At 39.5% G+C, this 21,627-nt stretch overlaps 1 protein-coding gene across 2 annotated transcripts; it reads right to left on the bottom strand.

Moving 5' to 3' along the window:
* Window positions 1–14,865: 14,865 nt before the first annotated feature.
* Window positions 14,866–18,218, bottom strand: LOC134353087 (G-protein coupled receptor 12-like). 2 transcript variants are annotated; one of them, XM_063060976.1, is made up of 2 exons: window positions 18,167–18,218; window positions 14,866–17,072 (listed from the first exon to the last, which is right to left on the bottom strand). In XM_063060976.1, exon 2 carries the CDS (start codon window positions 17,067–17,069, stop codon window positions 16,074–16,076), a length of 996 nt encoding a protein of 331 aa, XP_062917046.1. In that variant the 5' UTR covers window positions 17,070–17,072; window positions 18,167–18,218; the 3' UTR covers window positions 14,866–16,073. The 2 variants fall into 2 exon arrangements, with proteins under 2 accessions (XP_062917046.1, XP_062917047.1); XM_063060977.1 differs by lacking the exon at window positions 18,167–18,218 and adding an exon at window positions 17,712–17,802.
* Between the last annotated feature and the right edge of the window lie 3,409 nt (window positions 18,219–21,627).

Raw genomic sequence — 21,627 nt, 5'->3', positions numbered from 1 at the left:
GGACTGCTCTTGTTACAACCTGAAAAATACTCATTAATTCCTAATCTCTCTTTGTGGTTCCTTAACCAAATTTACATTATTCTAATTCCACAAGGCCATCATTTATATAACAGACCTTTAATGTCTCCCAAAAGTCTGAATTTTCTGTTCTCCATTATCTACACAGTGTGACACAATCTAAAAATGATCATAAAATATAATCATACAGGAAATGCCTTTCACAAAACCACGCTTTGTCTTACCACCCTTTACTTTTCTAACTTTTTTTTTATCACTTCCTTGATGTTCCTGGTAACTAACTGTTTGGAAATTCTTTTTTCCTCTCTTTCCTCCTTTCTTGAATAGCAACTTTATCTTTGTAATACAGGAAACATTAAATTTTCTGTCTTATAATATGGGGAATATTCACCCCTTCAGTGTTGTTCTGAATATATTTCAGAATTGCCTGAAAACCAGTACCTAGAAGTCAGGGAAACTACCCAATGGCCATGGTCACTTGAAATGAGATGATAGAATTAATCAAAAATGCATTAGCACTTTGATTAATGCAAAATCAGACAAATTTAAATGTGATTGTGTTTCTGGCCATATTGAATCAGCATCTTGGTTGTGATCCCTTCAAAATGCTATAAAGAATTTTGACCACATGGTGGCAACCTTCTACATTTATCCCTTTCAATGAGACTGGAATATAAATTATTAGATGTTCCCAAACTTCTAGTGCACACTCGTTTTTCAAATTTACCAGCTTCCGGCATACCCTTAATAGGTTTTATATTTTACTCCTAAAATACCAATTATTATTTTATTTTAAATGACACGACTATTCAGAAACAGCTTCTTCTGCAGAACTTCTTCTTCCCTCCAATATCAGATTGCTGAACAGTCCATGAGTCCACAAACACTACATTGTTGTTTTTTGTTGCGTTATTTATTTTGTAATGTATGATCATTTTGTCTGCACTGTACTGCTGCAGCTAATTTTGAGGCCTAAAGCAGTGATAATAAGCCTGATTCTGATTCTTTATGTTGCCCCGTTTCCTCTACGATCATTTCACCCTTTCACTGATAAACACTAAATTCTGCAGATGTTGGAAATCCGGAGGAACGCACATAAAATGCTGGAGGAACTCAGCAGTTCAGCATCTGTGGAAAGGAATAAACAGTCAATGATCCAAGCCAAAATCCTTCATCGGGACTGGAAAAGAAGGTGGGGAGAATGAAGCCTGAATAATGGTTTTATCTAGGTTCAAGTAGTCTTGACGAACTTTGCCTATGCACACCACACATACTTCTTCTGGTAGCAAATCTACTCAAATCAGAATTTTATTTCCTTTGAAATTAAACCTTTATAAATCTCTGCACTTAATCTTTGAGACTTTCAGGTTCAAAATAACTTGCGTACAATTATTTCTATGTGGGTTTCTCTCCGTTCATAATCAAAGAATTTGCTATGCTTAATCACATTTGCAAGACTTCACTAGAATGAATACCAATTGACAATTTATTTAAATTATTAAATTTGGGAAGTATTAACAAAGCTAAAGAGCTAGTAAAACACCATAAAGCAACACTCAAGCCTCAAGGCATATGTCAATGATAATATGTAGCATCCCTTTTGTTTCTTTGTGGTTTCTTTTAGCCGAGTTATAGTTTAGAACTCACTCCAGTATTGTCTCGTAGCATTCACATTGGTATTTAATGAAGAAAAATGAATGTTAAATTGTGTGAACTTTTTATGATGTACACGGTCACCCTCATCATGAAAACTAGCAGAGCAAGGAGACAGCTGCTTTTACCTCTACTAAAGCTCAGAGTTAGAATGGTTAATCGTGCAGGAGTATTTGTACTGTAGGTGACAACAGTTTAGGGAATACTGGAAAACAGTCCACCTGGGGAAGATGGAATATTGCAGCGGTTGGAAAAATTCCATCTTTCCCATTGTAATAATAAATTATAAATTCTTCCAATAGAACCCTTGATCAAAGGATTCATACTCATAATGGTATCTAGCAGGTCAGCCTCCAATATGTAAGGAAAATTATTTAAATATTTTTGTAAAAAATGTCTGACTTTAAGGTATTGCAGAAAGTGTGAGTATGAAAGAGAATATTTATCAATTAATTGTTCAAAGTACATCAATCTATCTTCTTTAAATAAATCCAAAAAAAATTAATACTTTTATTTTTCCAAAGTAAAAAAATTGGATCACTCAAAGAATCCTTTATCTAAGATTAAACAGGATTGGGAAAAGGAACTCAGTTTGACTTTTATGACAGAGGATTGGATGTGGATTTTGAAGTTGGTTAACTCTTCTTCAATTTGTGCTAGCCATTCATTGAGTCAATTTAAAATTGTACATCGTTATCATTTGACAAAGGAGAGACTTTCTAAAATCTTTTCTAATGTGGATAGCTATTGCGATAGATGTAAATCTGAGATGGCTACACTGACACACATGTTTTGGTCTTGTTCTATATTGGAACAGTTCTAGAAGTCAGTTTTTTCAACAATTTCTAAAGCACTTAAAATTAGTCTACAACCTAATAAATTAACCGTGCTTTTTGGAATAATTCCTCAAAATATTCATGGTATTTCTGTGTCTGACCAACATGTTATTGCATTTGTTACATTGATAGCTAGGAGGGACATTTTGTTGAAGTGGAAGGATACATCAGCTCCCACTTTGTCACAACGGTTCTCTCAAGTGATGCTATGTCTTAGTTTGGAGAAAATTAGAAGTTGAACCTTTGAACCTTTATTTGATTTTGAGAAAAGATGGGGCTAATTTGCTCATTATTATCATTTGAGCTAATTGATAGATTTTTTCCACGATCTAATTGTAAATATTTTGGTATATTTTCTTTTCTTGCTGGCGGCTTGATGTTTATTTTTAGAAGCTTTTTGTATGACGCATGGCTCTGGGGTTGTACACCTAATGGGTTTTTTTTTCTCACTTTTTCTGCTTAGTTGGTTTTTTTTGTTATCACAAATTTTTTTTCAATCTTTAAGATAATGTCTTTTTTAAGACATTGTAAGTGTTGTTACTTCAATGTACTCGTGTTATTTCTTTTGTATAATATAACAATAAAAAGATTTGAAAAGAAAGGAAAAATTCCATCTTTCCCAGATCATATGGTCCAATTCTACACTGCCCCATAGAAAGCATCCTCACATCAGCCATTAATCTGGCTTGGTGTAACATCTTTTCACAATACTGAAAATTACAGGAACTGTCAGGACAACAGAAAAGATCATTGGCTGCAGTCTACCATCACTGCATGACTTGTATGTGTCCACAACAAAGAAGCAGGCAGGAAAAGTCATGGTGGATACCACCCAAACAGTAAACTGCTTTTCCAAAAGATCCCTTCTGGAAAGTGCTATAAGGGCTTCATGCAGTCCGAAAAATTTCTTTCCCAGGCAGTTAATCTGATCAACCATTCTATCTGCTGCCCTCTATCTTATTACCTCAGTCACTACATGACACCATAAACACTTCAAACTACTCTTTATAACACAGTTACATTGTAAATACATGCTGGCATTTATGCTTATTTTATTCCATATCTATACTTCTAACTTATAATATAATTCCTTATTCGTATAATTGTTGAACATTGTCATTTTTGTTGTATGCAGTGTTGACATCTGTAAATTTGCTGACGATACAACCATTGTTGATAGAATCTCTGGTGGTGATGGGAGAGTGTAGAGGAGTGAGATATGCCAACTAGTGGAGTGGTGCTGTAGCAACAACCTGGCACTCAACGTCAGTAAGACAAAAGAGCTGGTTGTGGACTTCAGGAAGGGTAAGACGAAGGAACACATACCAATCCTCATAGAGGGATCAGAAGTGGAGAGAGTGAGCAGTTTCAAGTTCTTGGGTGTCAGGATCTCTGAGGATCTAACCTGGTCCCAACAGCTATATTTTATTAGGAGTTTGAAGAGATTTGGAATGTTAACAAATACACTCAAAACTTCTATGGATGTTCTGTGGAGAGCATTCTGACAGGCTGCATCACTGTCTGGTATGGTGGGGGGGGGCTACATTTGGGGACCGAAGGAAGCTGCAGAGGGTTGTAAATTTAGTGAGCTCCAACTTGGGTACTATCCTACAAAGCACCCAGCACATCTTCAAGGAGCGGTGTCTCAGAAAGGCAGCGTCCATTATTAAGGACCTCCGGCACCCAGGGCATGCCCTTTTCTCACTGTTACCATCAGGTAGGAGGTACAGAAGCCTGAAGGCTCACACTCCGCAATTCAGGAACAGCTTCTTCCCCTCTGCCATCCGATTCCTAAATGGACATGGAACCCTTGGACACTACCTTGTTTTTATTTTAAATATATGGTATTTCTGTTATTTGCATGATTTTTAATCTTTTCAATATACATATATTGTATAAAGTATACTGAATAAGATTTACTTTTTTAAATTATTTTTTCTTCTCTCTCTGCTAGATTATGTATTGCATTGAACTGCTGCTGATAAGTTAACAAATTTCATGTTCACATGCCAGTGATAATAAATCTGATTCTGATTCTGACACATCACAGCAAATTCCTAATACATGTAAATGTATAGGGTGAATAACATTGATCCTTGATCCATTCATCTGCTGTTTTGAGGCATGATGTGAGCTAGCAGGAGGCTTTGAGGAATTGGTCTGCAAACCCAGTTTGTTTGGGGATTGGGATAGCCTGTTGCCTTGCTTGAACAAGAACATCAATTAAAGCTAACATTCACAGCCTTGCACTATTATGAAAATTAAATCCACAATTACACAATTTATTCTGAATAACTCACGTATCATAGTTTGACAACAAAAACTTGTGTTTTTGGTCTTTGTAGCAGGACAAGATATTTTGGCCAATTAATGTAACATCTCAAAAATCACAAACTGGCTTCTCCAATTTTTGCAGTCCAGGAAACATAAACCAATACAAGTGTGTAAAATAATGAATTTTATTTCAGATTAACATGGAAATGTGATTGAAGTGAGATATGCAGCAACAGAACAAAACATTGTCTTTCTGTACAATTATCAATAAAATAAAATATTAACATTTCTCATGTCATCATTCGAGAATAACCCAGGACAGTTGAAGAGCAAGTAGCTTGCCTTGTTTTTATTATCTTCAATCAATATGTTCTACTTTCTTAGAAACAACAGAAATACTATATTAATAATTTGCGAACCCTTAATATAGCAACTATTATCTCATTTATTTGCATAAGATTTCCACTTTAAAAAATGTATGCACTTGTCAATGAAGATCTCTAGCTCTCACTTGACTGATTTTGTATTTATAATTCCTCTTTGATATTCTGCAACAATGATTGAAACTAGTGCAGGAACATTTCCTCTGGTTGCATATTTAGTCAAATCATAATTTAATTTGCTTTGATGAAAGTACGATTTTTTTCTTTTAAGTCCTACAATAATCTTTTTGCAGATTTAAGTACATTTATTAAGTGTGCATTTATTCTATGTGGGTTTCTGTAAATATGGAGTTAAACAACACAAATTTATCACACTACACTGGTGAAAGTTTGTAACAACAATACATATTTAATGTTTTTATCATTTTAAAGCATCCACTGTACCTCACAGGGAAGCTATCAGTTGAATTTGACACTGCTTTTGTCAGAGGATATCAAAGGACTTGAATGAACCTTGGTCAAAGATGCAGCTTTTATAAAAGCTGCTTAAAACAAGGAGAGGTCGAAAGGCTGCGGTATTGCCAGTTGAAGACATGTTCACAGAGAGTAGAGTGGTTTAAAGCATGATATACAGGAAGTTAGAGTTAGAAGCAAATATCTCAGAAGAATACAGTGTTGGAGGAGACTGTAGTGAAAAAAAGTTGAGTTTACTGCCATATGCACGAGTACATGTGCAATGAAAAACTTACTTGCAGAATCACAGGCACATGACTTCAATATAAGTAGCAATCACAGGAAAGACAAATCAATCATAAGTTATACAGAATTTTAACAAGAAAACACAATTAGAACAAAAACAAAGTCCATTTTAGTGCAAGGTGATCAAAGTGATCATAGTGTTGCTATAGTGATTAGGGGTTTGCCGGTTGATCTAAGAAGCAAATGGCTGATGGGAAGAAGTTGTTCTCGAAGCTGGGAATTCAGATTATAGTAACTGCAAAAAGATGGCATGGCGAAGATGGTGGGGATCTTTGATGAAAGATGTTGCCTTTCTGAGGCAGTGTTCAATGTTGGGGAGGGATGTGCCTGTGATGTTGCATAGAGTCTACTGCACTCTGCAGCTTCTTAATTTCCCGTGCACTCGAACTGACATACTAGTTAGGATACTTTCAACCATACAGTACATCCATACAAGTTTTGTTCGATTGCTTGATGACAAGTGAACCCCCTTAATCTAAGAAAGTAAAAATGCTTTCCTTATAATTATGTCTATGTGCTGGGTCCAGAACAGGTCATCCAATATTCAGATTCAGATTCACTTTATTTATCACATGTACATCAAAACACACAGTGAAATGCATCGTTTGTCTCACAACCAACACAACCGATGGGTGCGCTGGGGGCAGCCTGCCTGTGTCACGATACATTCTGGCACCAACACACTGTAGCAGGCCCACAATGTTCAGCAGAACAGCACAGGACTAAAGAGAACACAACAAGCAACAAAACAACAACAGCAAAACAAGCCCCGTTCCTCTTTCCCAATCATCTACCCACTCGGCGGTGGGGGGGGGGGGGGTTGGTCTAATGACCCTGAGCATGGAATCAGCAGGTGAGTGTTTGGCTGGTCAGGCACTGACATGCAAGCAGGAGCCAAGGTGGTACCCACACACTTCAGTTTTAATTTTGTAACTACATCCCCTTGTTATAGGTTCTCCCACTGGTGGAAATGTCTCAACATCTACCCTTGAGATTTGATATGTTTTAATAAGACGACCTCTCACTTATCAAATTTCCACAGAATATAGATCTGATTGCTTTAGCCACTTGTGATAGGTCAATTCTCTTTTCCTGTGAGTTAGCTTTGTGAATTTTTTTTTTTGGACGACTTCCAATACTCCTTCCCTAAATGATAAAAACTGTGCACAATCTTCCAGGTTTCATCTCGCCAGTGCTCTGTACAACTGTAATGAAACTTCTGTAATCTTATCATAAAGACCATTGTGGCTTCTGCCTTCTCAACCATTTGCTACAACTGTCTGCAATTTATGCACAAGAGCACCCAGATGCCTTTTTACTTTACTAATCTGCATTAATTCTCTATTTAGAGAATTGTCTGTCTTTGGGTTCCTCTTACCATAGTGCATGTTCCCATGACAAACTCCATTTGCCAAGTTTTTGCCTACTTACTCAACCTATTTATGTTCTATTTTAAAATCCAAATCCCATTCGAACAAATCCCATTTCTTTCATCAGCTACCACGTTATCCCCAATCTTCCAAATCACTAATATAAATGATAAATAGTTGAGAGGCAAGATCTGATCCTTGGCACATCCCACTAGTTACTTCCTTCCAACTCATAGAAAGACCACTTATTCCATCTCTGTCTTCTCGAGCCAATTAAGGCCTTCATTGGTTGTGCTTAAGTTTACACAATGTGAACAACGGGAGTCTGGACAAAAATATGTTGGAGTACCCCACAGGTAACAATAACATGGTTGACAGTGTCAACAACAGACAAAATGAGTCAGGCAACGCCATACATGTAGAAATAATCTGCACATGAGTGCACAGAAAGATCATTTTGGGATCAAATATGACACAATGAAGATCAGTACCAGACGATTGCTAAGGATGGTGATGGAATCAGAGGATGGAGGATGGACAACAACATTTATGATGGGGACAGAGGGGACAGAGACTTTGCCCAATAAGTAGCTGGAGGAATTTTCTTCAGATTATAATATGTAGACAGTGGCATGGTAGCATAGTGGTTAGTGTAACTCAGTTATAGTACCAGCAACCTGTGTTCAGTTCTGCTGTTGTCTATGAGGAGTTCGTTTGTTCTCCTCGTTACCTTGTGGATTTCCTCCGGGTGCTCTGGTTGCCTCCCACATTCCAAAGATGTCCAGGTTGGTAGGGTAATTTGCCTCATGGGGGTAATTGGGTGGAGCAGGCTTGTAGGCCCGTTAATTCTAAATAAATCTAAATTAGTTAGTTATCAATCAACCAGTGTGAAAATTGGGGACAACAAAGTGTTCATGAAGGATGATAGAAAAATGGAGCTGGGTATTGATAGGAAACATGTAGAACCATACACTGTGCACTTGGTTACTGATACCTCATTAAAAACAAACATTAAAAACAAAATAGTGATAGGCAAGTAGGCTCTCGCTGTTGCTGAGGTGTTCATTAAAACGACAGCTGATGTTTTACTTCCATGCCATATTCCTGCACAAACTACATATCCTACAGTTCCCTAATATCCAGAAATCTATCAATGTTTATCTCAAATATAGCCAGACACTTTGTCTTCTCAGCTCTTTTGAATGGAAATTCATAATTTTCCAGCTAAAGAAATTTCTTGTCACCTCAGTCCTGAACGGCTATTTCCCTTTCCAGCCATGATCCCTGCCCGTACATAACCCAATCAGGGGGTCCATTATCAGTACATCTTTCTATCCACACAATTGGATCACCTCTCATTCTAAATGCAAGCAAGTACTGGCCCAATAGGACACCCCCTCTCCCTCCCTGCAATCTGGTGAGCCTTCGCTCTCCTTCAAGAAGTGATCCTAGATCTGTACAGAATATTCCATGTGCGCACTGAACAAGATCAGATGTAATTGAAGTAAGGTGTCTTTTGTACTCAAATGCTCTCACAAATAGGTCACAGAGTTTATCTTACTGAATGCTTGATGCTGACTCTCTCTGAAGGATACTGAGAACCCTTTGAACACAAACAACTTCCAATTTCACCACTTAAGAATAGTCTGTTTCTCTAATCAAAGATTATATTCTATTTTATTCATAGTACATTCCAGATTAGAATATTGGTTGTTTGCTAAATTTTTATTTATTTATGGTGTTTTGTAGATTCTATTGTATTTCTTTATCTGTAAATGCCTGAGAAAATGAATTTTAAGGTAGTATATGGTAACATACGTACTCTGATGATAAATTTACTTTGAAGCCTGATTTGACACTCACTCAGCTCATCTACGTTCCCTAGAACTCAACTAAGTACTATATCAACAGCAGAATTGAATATTTTACACATGGTCTCCTCATCCTGCTGGGATCCTTGTACTGTTCCAGGATATTCCACTATTCACAGTATCCCATTATGAAAATTACCTCCTCTTTTAATTGCCCATAATAAAGCACATGGAAAAGTGGATAATTTTATTTTATAGCATCTTGTGCAACCCCTCACCAAAGGATTTGTGGATCTCCAAATACACCAGATTAACTGGTTTGCCCTTATTCTGCCAGATGCAAACTCAGAAAAAAGACTTATGAAACATAATTTCCTTTTTATAAATCCTTGTTGATTCTGTCTAATTCTACTACTTTTTTTAAAAGTACCATGCACAAAATGCTGAGGGAACTCAGCTGGTCAGGAAGCATCTGTGGAGAGGAATAAACAGTCGATGTTTCACTCTGAATAGCGATGAAAGATCTCAACCTGAAACATCATCTGTTTATTCCTCTCCATAGATGCTACCTGACCAGCTGAGTTCTTCCAGCATTTTGTATGTACTGCTCTGGATTTCCAGCATCTGCAGAATCTCTAGTGTTTATTATTTTAAGTGTTTGCCATAATTTCCTTAGTGGCATTTCCCCACTACTGATGTTATATTAGATGGGTTATAATTCCTAATTTACTCTCTTCCTCCATGCTTAAATACTAGGATTGCACTTGCTCTACTCCTTCTAGAACCATCCCCGGGATCAAGAAAAAATTGCTTCACTCCAAGTTTATGTATTCTGATGAGGCATACGTAGCACCTGCACAACCTGTCACCTATGGGTAAGAAATGTCTGATGAACCAGGGCAATACAGAAACTTGTGCATGCCTTCTGCCATTTCTCTTCAGCTTCAATGTGCACCTGAGGGAGGAATTCAAAGTCCTGAGCAATATTCCATCAGTTCCTTCTGCATTTTGATCATTCATGGAGCAGGAACGCCCCCAAATAGATTAAATCACTCCCCCCCCCACCACAATCAAAGAAAATTTAAATATCCTTGAACTATTTCCTCTCTATATGTGTGATCTTTTACCATGATACAACATGTACAACGTGCCTGTTTCAGGAGTCTAGTCATGGACATTGACGTCTGCTTAGTTTAAAATGTGGCTTCTGATATATGTGAGTGGTCTATGTCTTCTCGGGTTTTCTGGCCTATACAGAGTGAACGTGGAGAGGATGTAGTGAGGACATCTAGGTCTACAGGGCACAGCCTCAGAATAGATGATGTCCCATTAGAGTAGCAATGAGGAGGAATTTATTTAGCCAGAGGGTGGAATTCAATACCTCAGACAGCTGTGGAGACCAAGTCATTAAGTGGAGGTTGATAGTTTCTTGATTCGCATGGGCATCAAAGGTTATAGAGAGAAGGCAGAAAAACGGGGTTGAGAGGGATAATAAATCAGCCACAATTGAATGCAGAAGAGGACTTGGTGAGCCAAATAGCCTAATTCTGTTTCTATCTCTTATGGTTTTATAGTCTTAATTGATGGGGGTCAGTTCTGTGCACTGATGGCATGTTGGCAAATTAGAATCAAGATTATACTGGATCAGTAACAACCATTTCTATCTAACAGGTAGAGGCTCCTTAGGTTAAACTCATCTCACTTCAATTTAATTCTTATTTTCTTGTAAATAAGAATGTATCAGTCAACATCAATAATATACCCTTCCTTCATTGCCTCCTTGGCTAACTGAGAACGTATTTAAAATCCTCAGCAGATGATAATTTGTGAATGCAATTTTCTTGGCAAACAGCCAAATTTTTGCCAAAATTAAAAAGTCCAAATAATATAGCTGCCCTTGTGGATTTTAATTACCTGAAAGATAGAGCAGGTATTTCTACAGAGGAAATGAGAGTTTCATTACACCATCTTGTTATTGAAGAAGCTGATTTTAAATTTGATTTTCAATGGAAGAAACATTAATAATATAACTAAATGAACCTTTACACATAGTTATATATTAATGGAAACCAATGGAAGAAATGTACTTTTTTTGTAAACCATGCGGTCCTTATTTAAGATACAGATGTCATTCAAGCTATCTCTCCTCCGTCAAATTTTCCTTCTCAAGGTTGTTGACATCTTAATGAGATTTATTTCTACATGTCTATCACTTTTAACCAACCCATGCTGCCTTGTATATTCTTAGACAGGAAGTGGTGACAAATTAATTGATTGTAGGACAAGTGAAGATAAATGAAGGTGAACTTGTATGCACTAGAACCACATGCACACAGGTATCATGCACGAATCAAGAACAAGAGTTTGATCATCTTTCTTAATGTTCTTTGGTCTATCAAACATAGATGTCCTGGGAGTATCAGTTAAGGTCTTATACAAGCCAGCTGGGTTTATTCTGTAGCTGCACTGAACACTCAAAAATAAGATATCACATAGCAAGTAACTTATCTCCTGACATTGAAAATTCTTTACATCACCCAGACAGCACATCAGGAGTATATTGGCATCTAAAGTAGTAGCCCTTTTTATTTAGGTGCCTCATTAAGATCTGACACAATAACTCTCTTCAAACCTGAGTTATAGGGAAAAGTTGAGTAGTTTAAGACTTTATTCGCTAGAGCATAGGAGAATGAGAGGCGATTTGATAGAGGTATACAAAATTATGAGGTATAGATAGGGTTAATGCAAACAGGCTTTTCCCACTGAGGTTGGGTGAGTCTAGAACTAGAGGTCATAGGTTTAGGGTGAAAGGTGAAATATTTAAGATGAATATGACAAGAACTATAATACTTCAAAGTAAATTTATCATCAAGATATACATATGTTGTCATATACAACCCTGAAATGAATTTTCTTGTGGGCATACTCAATAAATCCAATAATCATAGTAGAATTAGTGAAAGGCTGCACCAAAATGGCAGGCAACCAGTGTGAAAAATACAAACTATGCAAATACAAAGAGAAAAAGAAAATAACAGCAATAAATACACAAGCAATGAATATCGAGAACATCAGATGAAGAGACCTTGAAAGTGAGTCTATAGGTAGTGGGATCATTTCACTGATGGGGCAAGTGAGTTGAGTGAGGTTATCCGTTCTGGTTCGGGAGCCTGATGGCTGGGGAGTAATAGCTGTTCCTGAACCTAGGGTGTGAATAGTAAGGCTCCTGTACCTTCTTCCTGATGACACTAGCAAGAAGGAAGCATGAGCTGGGTGGTGAGGGCCCCTAACGATGGGTGCTGCTTTCCCCTGACAATACTCAGTGTAGTTGGGGTGGAAGCCTTTACCTGGGATGGATGGATTGGGCCATATTGACTGCCTTTTGCAGGATTTTCCATTCAAGGGCATTGGTGTCTTCATATCAGGCAGTGATATAGCCAGTCAATATACTCACCAGAACACATCTATAGAAGTTAGTCAAAGTTATGGATGTCATGCCAAATATTTGCAAACTCCTCAGGAAGTACGAGGATTGCTATGCTTTCTTCATAATTGGATTTATGTGCCGGGCCCAGGACAGGCCCTCTGAAGTGACACCACCAAGGAATTTAAAGTTGCTGACCCCCTCTATCTCTGATCCCCTGGTGAGTGAGGACTGAAGTCAATAATCAGCACCTTGGTCTTGCTGACATTGAGTGAGAAGTTGTTGTTGTGGCTTCACTCGTCAAGATTTTCAGTCTCCCTCTTATATGCTGAAACATCACCTCTGATTTGGCCAGTGACAAAGGTGTCATCAGCGAACTGCAATATGGCAATGGAGCTGTACTTAGCCACACAGCCATCAGTGTAAAGTGAGTAGAGCAGGGGGCTAAGCACACAGCATTATGATGCACCTGCTGATGGACATTGTGGAGGTGATGTTGTTATCAGCAGCTGAGGAAATTGAGGATCCAATTGCAGAAGGAAGTATTGAGGCCAAGGACTTGAAGCTTATTGATTTGTTTTGAGGGGACAACAGTATCAAATGTCGAGCTGTGGTCGACAAACAGCATCCTGATGTATGAACTTTTGCTGTCCAGATGTTCTAGGGTTAAGTGAAGAGCAAATAGAATGGCACCTGTTGTGCTGGTTGGCAAATTGGAATGATCAAATGAACTTAACTCAGAGGGTGGCGTGAGTGTGAAATGAGCTGCCAGTCGAAGTGGTGGATGCAGGTCCTATTGCAGTACTTAAGAGAAGTTTGGATAAGTACATGGATGGAGGGATATAGTTCAGATTAGGGTGAATGGGACTAGGCAGAATAACAGTTTGGCATTGGCTAGATGGACCAAAGGGTGTGTTTCAGTGCTGTGTTCAATGACTCTAAACATAGCACACCGAATAGTTACTACGTATCATTAAGATTTCTTCAATAGGTCTTCCCAAACCTGCAAACTCTATAAGAAAAAGGACGATAATAATTGCATAAACTATAATCACCTGCCAGTTTGTCTCCAATTTGTGCATTAACCTGACTTGGAAATACGCTACCACTTTTTCATTGTTATTGGGTGAAAATCCTAGAAGCAGCTACCTATCGCAGAAGGACTAGAGCAACTCAATAAGGTTACTTATCACAAGGGAAATCTGAGACGGACTGTAAATGCAGTTTTGTCAGTGATATCTACCACCTACATACAAAGGAAGTCTTCCTCAGCAGTGCAGTTTTGGGAATCTATCTGCCCACTTGAAATTAACTTCCAGAGTACATACTACTGAATATTAATTAACAATAACGTCTCCACTTTGATACGATGACTGAATTAGTATTACATCACGCGCAAGTGTTAAAAACGTACGAGACAAAATTACCTTTTTCCACCTGGATTGTGCAATGCGGGGCGTCTTTGAAAACACTGAAATATTTTGTCACACGCTATCACACTCTAAGAAATACATTGCTGTGGCAATGATTCTCGAGATCGGGACATAGGAGAAATAATAAATAAAGACGCGACTCAAAAACATAACGTGCTTATACAGTTTAAATAAAATTAAATCGGTCCAAAGCTGCAGTATTCATTAATTAGCATTCACATTTCAGCCAGGTTTCCTTAGCCGTAAACCAAACAACCACAGGATCAATCAAACGCACCGGGACTCTCCGCCACTGAGTTGCAAAGCAGAGACGGTAAACCTTGCCACCGACAGGACTTCACCTCGGAAGCTTACCCACGCTACAAGCGAGGCCGGTCGGCGGCTTAGTTGACGTCAGCGCACAGGAGTCGAAGGGAAGGGGGAGGGGCTCACTTTGCGGTCGGAAAAAGAGATTCTGCCATGAAATGAAATGTTGAGAACTGACTGCGCAAAATTGTCGAGGAACTCATCAGCTATTACTGTATATTCAAAACAAAAGAGAAGGGTTTCCTCCAATAGCCTGCTACTGATCTTCCCCGGGTTAGGTATGAAGAAGAAGAGAATTAGAGACGCGACCCACAACTCAATTAACCATTTTAAGGTTCACCGGCTGTAAATAAATTCAGCATTGCAGGTTGTTAGAAGCAAGGCAATGCGCAGAATCGGATAATCCAAAGCGCCTCCAATTGAGCAGAAGAGAAAGCCAACACCAGATCAAACATTACAAAAGTTTGCTTCCTAAAATATTGTTTATTTAATCCAATTTACCTTTTGCAAAAGGCCATTTACAATAGTATGTAACCATATCAAAATAAACTAATTTTAGCAATAAATAGACTGTCGTACATTTGACAGTGGGGGAAGCGGCATTACATATTAAATACCTTAGTTTGATAAAGTGCAATTTTAAGATAGAGGACGGTAAGGAAACCTTTGTCCCATCAAATCTGCCCGAATAGTTTCTAAACTATTGGCAAATAATGTCTGAATTGAAATGCTTGGTGTCAAACTCCTTTTTAGAGGGAATGTTGGCAAAATACTTTGGCAATTGTCTCTAAAGTGCCCCGGAAATTCCGGAGAGGATCTGACCCAATGTTTCGGTAGTGCGGGCTAGTAAACAAATTGTACTATTTATTGAAAATCTGTTATTTTGAATGGATTTTACTCTCATGCCAGTCCCTTCATCGGGAAATATCTAGTTAACACAGGACTTCGGCAACATGGTGTATAATAGACTACAATTTGAGGTATTGATCTCCAATGTGAAAAAAATAGAGATTTTCGAAATAAATATAACGAAACTTTTTGAAAAGACATAATAAAGAACAAAGGTACATTTTAACAAATTGCTCTGCTGCAGAATAAGTGAATATTTCGTTCTTGGCTGCAATATATACCATATCTAGTGATCACTGTCGATCTAGTACACTCACGGTACCCTATCCCACAATATGCAGTTTTTGTATTTGTTTCGAGATTAAATCTGCGGCAAAGAATTGAAGAGAAAATCAATTCACAGTTTAACTTTCGTCAGAATTAATGATAGATATAGATGTACAGGTCTTTGATAAATAGATAGTTAACGACATTTGGAGCGCGGGGCTCTAATTAGGTAGCTTAAAGTGCATCACATGCTGGCATTGTTTTTCAACTGAGGAAAGTTGCCATTTGTTTCTCCTGAACAACCCCGAAATTGATTACTGAGACATTCCAACATTTCTGTCTTCACCAGTATCCCTTAGTTCCACATCTTAAAAAGTATGTTTTCCCCTCACAGAGTTATTTCGGTAATCCATATATTGTCTATATACATTTCTACACATACAGTGCTTTGCCTCTGCTCTGTCCAATACATTGCAGCTTTAATTTTACGTAATGAATTTACAGAAAACCGCTGGGGGCGCTAATAATGTTACTCCATTAACATTGCGAAAATATTACTCTCAAAAATACACCTTCCTCATTTCTCACATTTTAATTAAGGGATGATTTGATTAAATAGCTCCAGTAAAAAAATTAAAAAAATACAAATAATAATTGTTGGAAAAATAAAATCCCACGTAAGAGAAGACACTATACGTCACTGGACGACCTTGGTCTGAATGAAAAATTGGATGGAATACAACCACAGCAAGCCACCCAGAGCGATTTCTGGATATCAGGGTTCCGGTATGCATAAATTATAGGATTAATGACTGAATTACAGGTGGCTGGTAAAACCGTGACATAGGTGTAGATCAATGGATAAGTGGAGTCTGCAACCAGACAGTAGATCGCGAAGGGGATCCAACAAGCCGCGAAGGTTCCCAGGATGATAGATAAAGTGGAGATTCCTTTCCTGGTCGAGGTGTTGGAGGTCGCCACAAAGTGGTACTGCACGGCGATTTGCTGGGCGTGCCTGAAGGCTATTTTGCAGATTTGAACGTACAGTTGCAACATCAAAGCGAATATGAGCAAAAAGGAGACGGAGAGGACTGCGGCATTGTTTCTGGTGATTGGTTTGATCACGCTACAGGTGGTCTCGTCTTCCAGGCAGTTCCAGCCCGCCACCGGCAGTGAGCCCAGGCTCAGGCACGTGACCCACACAACCAGCAGCATCAAGTAGGTGAAAGTCGTGGTTCTCTCGGTGTGATATGTCAGGGCGTTATACAATGACAGGTACCGGTCAATGGTGATGGCAAGCAGGTTACAGACCGAAGCCGAAAAGGAAGCGATCAGGAGCGCGGCCGAGACTAGTTTCGCGGCTTCGAAGTTTAGCAAGTAAAGGAAGATAAAATTGAGGATCAAGCCCAGTCCTCCGAGGAGATCAGCCAGGGCTAAACTCCCAATCAGGATAAACATCGGAGCTCTGAGAGTCGGCGAATAGAAGATGACAGCCACCACGATGGCGTTCTCGCAAGAGATCACAGTGCCCACCACACAAAGGGCGATGTCCCAGGGATTGACTATTTCCTCGGGTAGATCAGAGGTGGTGATCGAGGAGTTGCTGCTGACTGAGGAGAGCCAACTGAAGGACTGCTTTGAGCTATTCCTGGGCTGATCATTCATAACTGGAGGCATGGATATCATGATCTGAGGAGGGCGAAGGACACAATAAAACATACAGTTCAGAAACAAACATGACAAAGCATTCAGATACCCCGCTCACAAACAATCGAGCCAATGATGCAGTATTAAGTAGTTAGGATTTGTCGGCAGTTTCCCAGTGAAGAAACATTCTGAAATTCACTATTACATAACAGCCGGCTGTTGTCATCGGTGCGAAGTCACTTATAAATACTGACTGCAGTAGCACTGAGGTGGACATCCGTCAATGTTAATTGTAAATATGTTTAAGTATGAATGGGGAAGAGGTTTAAATAAAACTTTACGTTTTAATTAAGCAGTTGCATTAGTAAATCAAATGAACAATATTAAAATAATATAGATCTTCAAATCGAGTAAGCTAAATCCATTCACCAAATAAATAAATATCCTCTCTCATTTTATGCACACTGTACCTTATATTTAAGCGAACAGGTTACACGGTGTGCCAAGTTTAACACCGTAAAACAATTTACTAACGCCCGTGTTTTAATGCAAACTCGGTAAAGACGCGGAGTTCACGGACTCCTGGCGCTATCTTGTCTGAAATGTTACTCTTCCCCATCTCCGCAGCCCCCCAGCGCGAGAACGGTGCAAGAAGGACCGGGACTGGACGAAACATCTTACCGACTCTCTGCTCCTTTACTCGGTGCTGGTGGATAGGTTTAAGTCCAACGCAGGAGGCTTTGCTCCTGATTTCAGGTTTATTCTCTGTCTGACATTGCTAATCAAACGCAAGATTTGGTGAATTGAATGCGGTTAATGCGATGCCCCAGTGGGGTGTTGATAAATCTCAGCTCTGACGTCAAAAAGGTTCACTTATTGTGATCAGCACCCTGACTGAATCACAGGCTGTGTGATAGGAATATCAAGTAGACGCACGCACACACACACACACACACACACATATATACACATACATATGTATCTGTACCGGCCGAGCTTCATTCATAAGATTTCTAACCAGACGTCCATCCTCTGCAGACACCTCCCAAGGTCACTGAAATCAGTCAGGTACCAAATACATCATCTCCAGGAATAGTTCCTGCACGATACAAGGGGAATCAATTCGCATCCATTACCTTCACAATATTTGTTGAATTCCAATGCTTTAGACATATTAAGGATTACATTAAAATTAGAAGCATGATTTAAAATGACACAGCCGTATTTATCGCGCTTCTTCAGAGCAGACTGCCGTGAAACAGTGTCTATGCACGCAATTGTAAAACTGGAAGTTGGCAAAGTCGAATGCTTGATGCCTGACTGAGAGAGGGTGGTGAGGCTATTCGCCGTGAAAGCAGCTCCTTTCCCGGCTTTAACTCTGCTCCAGCGAACTCACGTTTCAGCTTTTCGGGGGGTGGGGGTGGGGGGACGGAGCTGGCACAAACCAACCAACATACTTGGAAGCTGTACGTACTCCTCTGCTAGTCACAAAGCAGAAACAAGGAGCGCTTTAAATAAAGGCTGCGAGCGAAATTCCAGCTCAGTGTATTCGGATAGGTCATCATCGAACCCACCATACCCCATCTCCTCCTCACCCACCACGGACACCCCATCTCCTTCTCACCCACCACGCCCTGGCCTAACCAAGAATAAAACGGAAGATTAACTAAAATGTTATTTATGGTTTCATCAGTCGATGTCACCCTGTTGACGCGGTTGAAGTATATATTTTTTCTGTGCAAGAGTATTTTTAGATACAGGAGTCCGCAGTACGGTGAGATCGGTCTCTAGTTACAGAAAAGCTGCACAAATACATTTTTTTCCTATTCAAGGGCGACCCTTTTGCTTCCCAAACATGTACCTGAACGGGTTGGCTACATCCCCTTCATCGGCACTGGCTGGTGATTCTGATATACATATTTCTCTTACATATCTAAAGGAGTGAAATTTCCTAATTAAAATGCCATAGGCACATGGTTACGCGGGCGAGTCGTTATGTTAGCAGGTAAGGAAGGTCAAATACTTGGAAATTTTGCATCCTTGTTCCAGTCAGAAGGGTTTGTACTCTGGAGAGGGCACCAGCTCACTGCAATTGCCCATCAAACCAAGGGTCATTAATTAGAAGAAAATACTTTGAGGACTTCCTGTGTGTCGCCATGCAAATTCATTATACTTGTTCAAAACAGTGATGGAGAGAAGAAATTGAGAGCAAAGTACTGAAATAATTTAAGGCCCAGGCATTCCATTGGCTGAAGTCATGAATCAAAGTTTGGATATTGCCTGAACGCAAGAGATTCTGCAGATGCTGGAAATTCAGAGCAACGTACACAAAATGCTGGAGGAACTCTGCAGGCCAGGCAGCTTTTATAGAAATGAATAAACAGTTGACCTTTCCTACTGGAAAGGAAGGGGGAAGAAGCCAGAATAAGAAGGTGTGGCAGGGGAAGGAGTACAGGCTAGAAGGTGATAGGTGAAGGCAGATGGGTGGGGGAGGGGGATGAAGTAAAGAGGCTGAGAGGTCATAGGGGAAAAGGTAAAGGCTGATGAAGGAACTCAGAAAAGGGAATGGGATTTTTACTGGAGACAGGGTGGGAAAAGGTATGGTCAAGGTAGCTATTCTAGTCAGTAGGTTTATAAAATATATCGGTTGACAGTTTGTCTCCAGAGATGACGACAGAGAGATCAAGAAAGGGGAGAGAGGTGTCAGAAATAGACCAAGTTAATTTACAGGCAGGGAGGAAGCAGGAGGCAAAATTGATGAAATTGACAAGCTTAGCATGAGTGCAAGAAGCAGTACCAGTGCAGTCCCGGGTGTAGCAGAGGAAGAATTGGGGAGCATTACCAGAGAAGGCCTGGAACATGGACTGTTCTACATTGCCAGCGAGAAAGCAGGCGTAGCTGGGGCCCATGCGAAGCCAATGACTACACCTCGAGTTTGGAGAAAGTGGGAGGAGCTGAAAGAGAAATTGTAGAGTTAGAGGGCCAGTTGCACCAGGTGAGGAGGGTAGTGGTTGAGGGAAGCTGGTTGGATCTGTTGAAAGAAGTGGAGAGCTTTCAGATCTTCTTGATAGGGCATAGAAGGGTATGCAAAATGGGCATCCATGGTGAAAATTAGGTGATCGGGGCTAGGGAATTGAAAGTTGTTGAAGAAATTGCATGTATGTGAAGTGTAGAGGATGTAGGGGGAAAGGGATTGAACCAAAGGGGATAAAATGGAGTCGAGGTATGTGGGCACGTTCAGTGGGGCAGGAGCAAGCAGGAACAATGGGCCTACCCAGGCAGTTAGGGTTGTGGATCTTAGCTAGGAGGAAGAAACAAGCAGTGCAGGATACAAGAACTATGAGGCAGGTGGCAACATGTATATTACCTTCAGGTTTATTTTCCTTATATTGATAGAGTTGGTCTGGCAGATTATTATAAAATGTTTGCAATTTACTTCATTGACTGTGATTTGTAAAATCAACTGACTTAAAGTGTCATCGATATACTTCCAAGATCTCTGATCAATTGAATTATTCCTGAACTGTTGTAATTTTCATGGAGTCATACAACCCAGAAACAGGCCCTCTGCTTGCCATGTCCATGCGGATCATAAATTAGCAAACTCATATTCATTACCAGAACTTGGCTCAGAGACCCTTATGTCTTGGTGGTTCAAGTACTCAACTAGATGCCTCTTAAATGTGGTGAGAAACTGTGTTCCTACCCCACCTTGGACAGTGTGCTCCAGTTTCCAAACATCCTCTGGGTGAAAAAAAATATCCTCCTTAGATCACTTCTAAACCTCCTATCTCTTATTTTAAACCAACACCCTTAACTGTCCCCGCACCCCCGACACTTTTTTTGTGAATTACTTAACATTTTGTTCTCTCTGGTCTGCACCAAAGCAAAATGCAATCAATATTTCAACAGTGTGTGGGTTACCTTGTCTTCTCTATAATTTCACAATTTGCTTATGGTTTTTTTGTAACTTTCTGCTTCTGTTTCTTTTCTTTTTCAAATGTACGCTTAGTTCTTTTGCCTTTCATTCTTACCTTGATTTTCTTGACCTCCTTTATCACTGTCCATTTTATCTTAATTCCTCATGTCTCCTTTGGATTTACATTCTCCTTTTCTACACAGTAGCCATTGAGTGTATTTCTGTATGTTTGTGGTCTTCTGCTGCTTTAGCCCATCTACTTCAAAGTTTGATGTGTTGAGCATTTGGAGATGCTCTTCTACACACCACAGTTTTAACATACGGTTATCTGAGTAACTGTCACCTTTCTGACAGCTTGAACCATTCTCCTCCGACTTCTCTCGTTAACACGGCACGTTCGCCCGCAGAACTGCCGCTCACTGACCTTCTTGTTGTTGTTTTTCCACGCCATTCTCGGTAAACTCTAGTGACTGCTGAAAATCCCAGCAGATCAACAGTTTCTGGGATGTTCAAACCTTCCCATTTGGCACCAACAATTATTCCACAGTCAAAGTCACTGAGATCACATTTCTTCCCCATTCTGCTGTTTGGATTGAGCAAAAACTGAACCTCTTGACAATGTCTGCATGCTTTTATGTTTGGAGTTACATGATTGACTGAAGAGATATTTGCATTAGC

This window comes from Mobula hypostoma, chromosome 10 (assembly GCF_963921235.1).
Source record: "Mobula hypostoma chromosome 10, sMobHyp1.1, whole genome shotgun sequence".
NCBI classification, from domain to species: Eukaryota; Metazoa; Chordata; class Chondrichthyes; order Myliobatiformes; family Myliobatidae; genus Mobula; species Mobula hypostoma.
The sequence above is the reverse complement of the archived record's forward strand: the minus strand, read 5'-3'. Positions and strand labels throughout refer to the sequence as shown.